This window comes from Rhinoraja longicauda, chromosome 13, assembly GCF_053455715.1.
Source record: "Rhinoraja longicauda isolate Sanriku21f chromosome 13, sRhiLon1.1, whole genome shotgun sequence".
Lineage (NCBI taxonomy): Eukaryota > Metazoa > Chordata > Chondrichthyes > Rajiformes > Arhynchobatidae > Rhinoraja > Rhinoraja longicauda.
In genome coordinates, this window is record NC_135965.1 from 51778480 (window position 1) to 51787590 (window position 9111).

Here is a 9111-nt window from a genome sequence, read left to right on the forward strand (position 1 = left end):
GAAGAATAGGTCATTGCACCAGGGGAATTCAGGCAGAGAGATTATTCACAAAATGCTGGAGTAACTCAGCAGGTCAGGCAGCATCTCAGGAGAGAAGGAATGGGCGATGTTTCGGGTCGAGACCCTTCTTCAGACTGAGGGATGGTATAAATCTAGACAGCAGCTGTGGGAGGAAAGGAAATGTAGGCATTTCCAGTCGAGACCCTGCATCAGGATTGAGAGCAGGGAGGGGAGATAGCTGGTGTAAAGTGGAGAGCGAGAGGGGTGAGACAGGGCCAAAAAGTGATAGATGATATGATGGATACAAAGAGCCAAGTGGGAAGGGGAAGATATGCAGTTGGGGCACCGGCAGTTGAGTGATAGATGGAAACAGAAAAGGGGAAAAAAAATTAATCTTTCTCATTTATTCACCCGGCACCGCATGGGAAGTGTATAATGCCAATGAAACAATGCACTTGTTCTCCCAGCTGAGTTCTGTGGCTTCCCTTATACAACGGTGAATTAGAAGGAATGAGATTTGGAGAGATTTCCAGTTCCAGTCTGGAAGGAACCAGAGACATAAAAATAAATTGTCATTGTCAACTTAACCACATTGGCAATTCAGTCTTCACTATGCTATAAAGTGGCACTTGCAGCTAAAGCAATTGGCAAATTCCATTGCAAATGTTTGTCCTAAAGCACAAATGTGGAGTAATGTAGTCAATGCAATGTAATAGAGTGGACGGTATGACTATACGTTGCAGCAGGTTTAAAAAAAAGCAAGCGGTGGAGTGGGGTGTTAGTGGTCAATTCTCGTCAATACCAATATAACGACGAAATGAAAATATTTTTTTCCTTAAGATTTGATACGCAACTTTGAATTAATCCTTTGTTACTTAAGTCAAAAAGCTGAAAGAACATTGTATTAATGAAAGTTAAATACAAAACCAAAAATTGAACTAAACAAAAATCTAGTAGTAGATTCTGCACCTGCTTTCTTTCAATCTCCACGACTTTATCCAATTCCTGCACCCGTTGTAACAGATTAATATGGGATTCTTCCAATGCTTTTCGGAGATTTACTTCCTGGACCAATTGTTGTGACACCTGAAAAAGAATACATATCATATAATCAATGACACAATTCAAATTATTAATAAGTGCTTGTCAATCTCTGATCTGTGAGTTAACAGAAAAAGATCAGCTGCAACATCATCCAGTATAGAAAATAGGTGCAGGAATAGGCCATTCGGCCCTTCGAGCCAGCACCACCATTCAATATGATCATGGCTGATCATCCAAAGTCAGTACCCAGTTCCTGCTTTCTCCCCATATCCCTTGATTCAGTTAGCCCTAAGAGCTATATCTAACTCTCTCTTCAATATATCCAGTGGACTGGAATCCACCACCTTCTGTGGCAGAGAATTCCACAGATTCACAACACTCTGGGTGAAAAAGTATTTCCTCATCTCAGTCCTAAATGGCCGACCCCTAATTCTTAATCTGTGACCCCTGATTCTGGACTCCCCCAACATCGGGAATATTTTTCCTGCATCTAGCCTGTTCAATCCCTTAAGAATTTTATATGTTTCTGTAAGATCCCCTCTCGTCCTTCTAAATTCCAGTAAATATAAGCCCAGTCAATCCATTCTTTCATCATATGTCAGTCCCGCCATTCTGGGAATTAACCTGGTGAACCTACGCTGCACTCCCTCAATAGCAAGAATGTCCTTTCTCAAATTAGGAGACTAAAACTGCACAGTCCTCCAGGTTTGGTCTCACAGGGGCCCTGTACAAATGCAGTAGGACCTCTTGCTCCTATACTTAAATTCTCTCGCTATGAAGGCTAACTGACTGCTGTACCTGATTTCAGTGACTGATGTGCAAGGACACCCAGGTCTCCTCCCACTTCCTCCAAATCAAAGGGGTAACTATGGGCCCTCGTATGAGTCCCAGCTGTGCCTGCCTCTTTGTAAACTCCGACTCCACAATGGAGCACTTCAGTTCACTTCTTGCACTTCCATGAACTAATTTTTTATTTAATTATGTTTTTGCACAATGTCTTATTTTTTGCACAGCCTTCTTTCTATCAGAAATATGTAATGGATGTATAATTTATGTACGATTTGTTTTTGTTCATTTGTCTGAATCTGTGTGCTGCTGCAAGCATGACTTCTCATTGTACATGTCTCTTATTGTATTTCTGCATGCAACAATACACAGAAATAGCAGAATAGCTTTCTGGTAAACCTCGTCTGCACCCTGTCCAAAGTCTCCACATCCCTCCTGAAAAAGAGGCAGCCAGACCAGATGCTGGAGTTTAAGCCTCTGCAGTTATTTTTTGCTCCAAATGCTATGCTATGCAAACTTTACTTAAGGTATAAAATGTTAATTTACAAGCATAACTTATGGGACAGACAACAAACTCCACCACTTGGATAAAATTTGTCTTCTAACCTCTTGCATTTTTTGGCTCATTCTGGTGTTTGTTGCTTTCAGTTCTTCTGCTGCCATTACCATATTGGTCTGGAATAAAGAAAACATACCATGAGCAAATATTTCACTGCACAAGCATCTCTCGAAAGCCAATAAAAACCAAGGATGCGGTTTCAGCTCTTTACTATACTCACTACACATTCACGGCAGCGTGCCCAATTTATCCTTTAACTTCATTTACAAGATTGCAGATGACACCACCGAAGTGGGCCGGATCTCAAACAACGTGTAGGTAGACTGAGTGTAGGAAGGAGAGAGCTTAGTGACATGTTGTCAAGACACCAATTTCTCCCTCATTGTCAGCAAGGTGAAAAGAGGTGGTTATTGACTTCAAGAAATGGGGTGATGTCCCACCCCTGTCAGTATCGATGGTGCCAAAGTGGAGATGGTCAAGAACTGCAAATTCCTGGCATAAATGTCAGCAACAATTTGTCCTGGATCAACCACATTGGCGCTATGGGCAAGAAACCACATTTACTTCCAGAAAAGATTAAGGAAATTCTGCATGTCTCTTATGACTCTTACCAATTTCTGACTCTTACCAATTCCCAAACGCCCAACCTACCTCATTGTAGCCTTCACTCAGTCCGCCTTAACCAACCTGATCTCCCGGTGGCTCAGCACTTCAACTCCCCCTCCCACTCCCAATCTGACCTTTCTGTCCTGGGCCTCCTCCATTGTCATAGTGAGGCCCAAGGCAAATTGGAGGAACAGCATCTCATATATCGCTTGGGCAGTTTACACCCCAGCAGTATGAACATTGACTGACATTGACTGCTCTAACTTCAGATAATTCCTCTGTCCCTCTCTTTCCCCTCCCCCTTCCCAGTTCTCCCACTAGTCTTCCTGTCTCCTACTACATCCTATCTTTGTCCCGCCCCCTCCCCTGACATCAGTCTGAAGAAGGGTCACGACCCGAAACGTCACCCATTCCTTCTCTCTCGAGATGCTGCCTGACCCTCTGAGTTACTCCAGCATTTTGTGTCTACCTTCATTGTAGCCCTTGCACTTTTTGTTCTCTGTACTTCTTCTACAGCTGTAACACTATATTCTGAACTCTAGTTATTTTTCTCTTTGCACTACCTGTTGTTCTGGTGTCCGACTTGAACTTATGCATGCCATGAATTGACTTTTCCCAAATTTTTCAAAGATAGGTTCCTAATGTTGTTGTGAATGAAAGGGTTAATTCCTATGGAAATTCAACTTAATGTTTTGTTTGAACTTGGTGTGAATTCCTGGAATATTTCCAAATTATAATAAAAAACCACAAATTAAGTGACGGCTCCAACAAATTGCTGGTCATGGGCACTGTAATTATGGTCCAAAAAAAACCTTTTTTTTAAATGCTGCAATACTTATTCTAGCAGTGAAAATGAACAAGTTTTGAATAATTCATTGAATCTACAAGATATATTCACAGTATTTTCTATCTATAGTTGAATACATGCATAAAGGCTTTCTAAGCGTGTATTGCTTTATAATAGATTGTATACCTCTGCTGTGTACCTTAGTTGTTGTGGTTATTTCCAGAGCTGCACTCAGCCTTTCTATTTCTTCCTCAGCTGCCTCTTTTTCTTCACTAACTTCATTCAGCTGCTGTCTGAAACGCATAATATCCCGTTGTATTTTCTTTACTTCCTGAACATGTTCTTCCTGCAATGCAGCTAATTGGTCGACTGTAATAATGAAAAGGAGAAAGCAGTTTACTTTGTACTTTTAGAGTTGTTGGCTTCTTTTTAAAATTGCTCCCCCGGTAATAAGTACACATGACAAGGTTCATTAGCCAATTTTTACTGGAATGGAGTAGCTTGGAACCTAGTATTTATATGACTTGCACCCATTGTGGTTCACAAGGAATATAAGGCAGAATATTGTTGTAAATGGTTCCAACAGATTACCATGGTAAATCATAAAGCAATGAATGATTGAACTCAGTGCATACTGTAATTTTTAAATTAATTTTGTCTACATAGATGAACGACAGCCCCAAATGTAAATGTGAAGAAATGCATTAAATTTATCCCAATTGTGCCTACACACCTGTACATGGGAATGATAGGAGTCCCTAGAACATCACTGGATGCTGTGCAAAAGCCTTCAGAACTCAAAATAAGATGTTAGTAGCTACATCTGCAGCAAATAAAATCAACAAGTTGAACTCAGTAACCATTAGAGATTTTGGAATTTGATATGCCTAGATTATTGGAGTTTCTGCCTGCATTGTAATAACACTTTTATCACTAATACAGTAGTTCTTTCTGTTCCTAAGAAACCTCATGTTATCGAAGATCGTGTTATAAAAACAACTTTTGCCAATGAGGGAAAAAAAAGCGGTTAGGGGCAAGGAGTTTCAGACTCGTAATAACTAACTTATTTTTCTCCACAGAATTTTCAAATATACAATATGTTTTTAATTGTTTTTGGTGTTTATTAAATATATTGCTGCATAAGTATCAATAGAAGGGATTGTTTCAGAATATCCAAGATCAGACTGAAGAAGGGTCTCGAACTGAAACGTCACCCATTCCTTCTCTCCTGAGATGCTGCCTGACCCGCTGAGTTACTCCAGCATTTTGTGTCTACCTTCGATTTAAACCAACATCTGCAGGGTTTTTTTCTACGTATAGCGTTGGTCTCCTTGTCTGAGAAAGGATCTTCTTGCCATGGAGGAAATGCAACAAAGGTTTGCTGGAGTGATTGCTAAGATAGCAGGACTTAAGTATGAGAGATTGGGCCAATTAGACCTATATTCTATGCAATATAAAAGAATGGGGGAAACTCATACAAACCTATAAAATTCTAACACAACCAGGTTCGGGCAGATAACCAGAGTCCAGAATCAGGTTCACGGCCTCAGGATCAGTTATGTCGCTTAGAGCAAGTTCAGGAAAAATTCCTTGAGCCCCGGGAGTAGTACCCTGGAGGAATTGTTTATTGCATTAGACAATGTGAGCAAAGTTAGTAAATATGTTCAAGGAGAGAGATATTTTTCTTAAGGTAGACACAAAATGCTGGAGTAACTCGGCGGGACAGGCAGCATCTCTGGAAAGAAGGAATGAGTGATGTTTTGGGTCGAGACCCTTCTTCAGAATTTCTTAATGCTAAAGGGGATCAAGGGATGTTGGGAGAAGAAAAAACAGAGTACTGAAGTGAACAATCAGTCATCATCGTGTTGAATAGTGGAGTTAGTTTGAAGGGCTGCATGGCTTATTCCTTTCATTCGTAGAAATATATAATTCTCCGATTTGTTGGAATCAATGTTGATTTGCACTTGTGTAAGGGAAGAAAAACCTTCAACATGATCACTGTGTTTCAATTTGGGCTTTAGCTCATCAAACTCTCTAAGCAGAATCACATTCCAAGTTCTTCCCACATTGTTGGTCCCTTTATTATTTACATATCTAGTAGGAATAGCAATTAATTACATATGGGTATAATTATTCATTACCTGAATATTCTGGGTTGAGCTCTTTTGCAGTCTGTATTCGAAATACATTTAATTTCATTGTTTGTATAACACTTTCTAGTCGGCATACACGGCTCACGAGAAATTCGTAATTTTTCCACAGAACATCACTTTCAACACCAAATGCTTTTCTGGCATGGAGGGGACTGACAGGCCTGTGACTGTTATAATCATCAATCTTAGGTACTCCAGAGGCCTCAACACCGAATCCCAGGCTCTCTAATTCTTGAATTAAAGCATCTGTTTGCTCCTCAGCTGCAATGATCCGATGCTGAAGTACAGTAAATGACTCAGGTACTGTAGCACCAATGTGTATTGGAGGTATTGTTGCATGGGACATGTTTAAAGCATCAGTAGTCATCTGTAAAAATAAAAACACCTAATTAACATAATTCTGTGTCCCTCAACAGTATTAGGTGCAATTAAACTGTTTTGGTTCAGCCCTTAATAGCAATGTTATAAGTAAATTATATTTTATGTACATTTTCTTATTACACGTCGTTGGCGCATGTGGGTATTGATTTAGTCAAGCAGTATCTAAGCCTCTCTTTTCCTTGCTTCATATTCTCTCCTGCAAAGCTATCTGATACTCACTGTCCCATACTGTTCCTTAGCATTCTCTCTCCTGCCCTCCACAAGATTTCTGTGACTTCCTTTCTTATTATCTCGACTCCTTGGGACCACACCACTGGCAAATGCAGAACACTGGAAGAACTCAGTCGGTTAAGCAGCATCTGTGGAGGCAAAATATTTGAGTCAATCAGGACCAAGAACGGGAAAGATTGCCAGTGCAGTCTGCAGAGGTGTGGGACAGAGGCTGATAGGTGAAGCCAGTTGGGAAAGGGGATGATTGGCAGAGGGAACCAACCAGAAAAGGTTGGGAGGAATAAACAAAGAGAGAAGAAAACACAGTTTAAGAATAAGGGGTAGGCCATTTAGAACGGAGATGAGGAAGAACTTTTTCAGTCAGAGAGTGGTGAAGGTGTGGAATTCTCTGCCTCAGAAGGCAGTGGCGGCCAGTTCGTTGGATGCTTTCAAGAGAGAGCTGGATAGAGCTCTTAAGGATAGCGGAGTGAGGGGGTATGGGGAGAAGGCAGGAACGGGGTACTGATTGAGAGTGATCAGCCATGATCGCATTGAATGGCGGTGCTGGCTCGAAGGGCTGAATGGCCTACTCCTGCACCTATTGTCTATTGTCTATTGTCTAGATGGACAGGTGAATGTGTGAGGGAGGAGTGCACCAGAGTTGTGGGTTACCTCAAATTGCAAAATTCAATATTCAATATTCATCCCATTGGATTGTAAGTTGTTTTCTCCAGTTTGTGTTTGGCCTCTCCTAATGCACTGCTGGTTCCAGCCTGGTCCATTTTGCCATCCCATTTTTTTAACATTCACTGAATAGGGTTGTGACCCTGACATTGTCTGTTTAACATCAGTGGTTTTTAGAAGGACCACACAACCAGGATAAATATACTTGGTCTTTCAAAGACAAAATGCTCTTTGATGTCAAGGGAAAAAATAGTAATGAAACCTTGCAATGAGAAGCCAGGAAATTGACTCGCTCCTCTTTAACCCCATTCATTTCACCTCTACCCCCATTGAAGGCATTGGACTTTGTCCAAGAAACTAATGCACAACAACGATGAAAACTATATTCTGCACTCTGTATTTTTCCCTTTGCTCTATCTATTATGCCTCAGTTTGACCTGGTTTTACCTACTTGTGGTATATCTGATCTGATTGCATTGCATGCAAAATAATTCCTTTCATTGTACATTTGACAATAATAAACCCAAACAATAATAAACCTAAACCTCCTCCCTCAGGTATAAATAGCCATCTAGGATCACAATGCAATGTCAGGACCTCCTTGCAGAAAAAAAAGGTAGAGCTGAATTGCATCATGTGTTCCTGTGCAGGGTGATCTTGTAGAGATGAATAAGAGCACGATGGATATAAATAGTCAATGCACATAATCTTTTACCCAGGTAGGGGAATCAAGAACCAGAGGACATCATCGGCTTAAGGTGAGAGGGGAAAGCTATAATTAGAACTTGAGAACATCTTTTTCACACAAAGAGTGGTGGGCATATGGAACAAACTGCCAGAGGAGGTAGCTATAACACGTAAAAGATAAGAAAGGCTTAGAGGGATATATATGAGCCAAACGCAGGCAGGTGGGACAAGTGTAGACTCGTGGGACTAGATGGGGTATCTTGGTCAGCATGGGCAAGTCGGGCCGAAGGGCTGTATGTGATTCTAAAGTGGCTCTGACAGGACAAAGAAGGACTGGGGTAAAGAAGCTGGAAATGGAAAACATTTTCTCGCTATTAACCCTTCAGATTCGGAGACGCTGGAAGACAAACCGACCTCAAATTTCGGCACCTGCCAACGGTGTTTTCTCTTTCGCGGCGGACGGTGGATCAGCAGGGGAGCGGTTGCGGGTTATTTTCCACCACTTTGTCAGTGGTCGGGGTAGGCTGCAGGCGGCCAACGGCGGAGGTAGGCCCCGATTCCCGTCGCCATGGCGACGCCAAACCGCCGCCGCCGGGGCGCCCCCCCCCCCCCCCACGCATGCGCGGCTACTGCCCTTTCCAACGACCATTGCCCAGGGCAGCAGTGAGGGAGGGAGTGAGGGAGGGGAGGGAGTGAGGGAGGGGGGGGAAGGAGGGAGGGAGTGAAGGAGGGAGTGGGGGAGTGAGGGAGGGAGTGAAGGAGGGAGTGGGGGAGTGAGGGAGGGAGTGAAGGAGGGAGTGAGGGCAGCAGTGAGGGAGGGAGGGAGGGAGTGGGTGGGGGAGGGAGTGAGTGAATGAGGGAAGGAGTGGGGAGTGAGGGAGGGAGTGAGGGAGGGAGGGAGGGAGGGAGTGGGGGAGTGAGGGAGGGAGTGAAGGAGGGAGTGAGGGCAGCAGTGAGGGAGGGAGGGAGGGAGGGAGGGAGTGGGTGGGGGAGGGAGTGAGTGAATGAGGGAAGGAGTGGGGAGTGAGGGAGGGAGGGAGGGAGGGAGGGAGTGAGTGAATGAGGGAAGGAGTGGGGAGTGAGTGAGGGAGGGAGGGAGTGAGTGAATGAGGGAAGGAGTGGGGAGTGAGGGAGGGAGTGAGGGAGGGAGGGAGGGAGGGAGGGAGGGAGTGAGTGGGGGAGGGAGGGAGGGAGGGAGTGAGTGGGGGAGGGAG

General features: G+C 43.2%; 1 protein-coding gene across 7 annotated transcripts in view; it reads right to left on the minus strand.

The window, feature by feature from the left end:
* The window catches only part of LOC144599713 (coiled-coil domain-containing protein 150-like), a 59904-nt gene extending 51417 nt beyond the window's left edge, over positions 1–8487 (minus strand). For 5 of the 7 annotated variants that reach the window (XM_078410964.1, XM_078410967.1, XM_078410962.1 and 2 more), the window contains exons 1-6: positions 8312–8487; positions 6536–6675; positions 5924–6302; positions 3982–4151; positions 2437–2505; positions 970–1086 (exon numbers count right to left, since the gene is read on the minus strand). In XM_078410964.1, the coding sequence (XP_078267090.1) occupies positions 970–1086; positions 2437–2505; positions 3982–4151; positions 5924–6302 (735 nt within the window). In that variant the 5' untranslated portion in view covers positions 6536–6675; positions 8312–8487. Of the gene's footprint in view, positions 1–969; positions 1087–2436; positions 2506–3981; positions 4152–5923; positions 6303–6535; positions 6676–8311 lie in introns of those variants that run through there. The other 2 variants (XM_078410963.1, XM_078410968.1) reach the window with 2 other exon arrangements.
* Between the last annotated feature and the right edge of the window lie 624 nt (positions 8488–9111).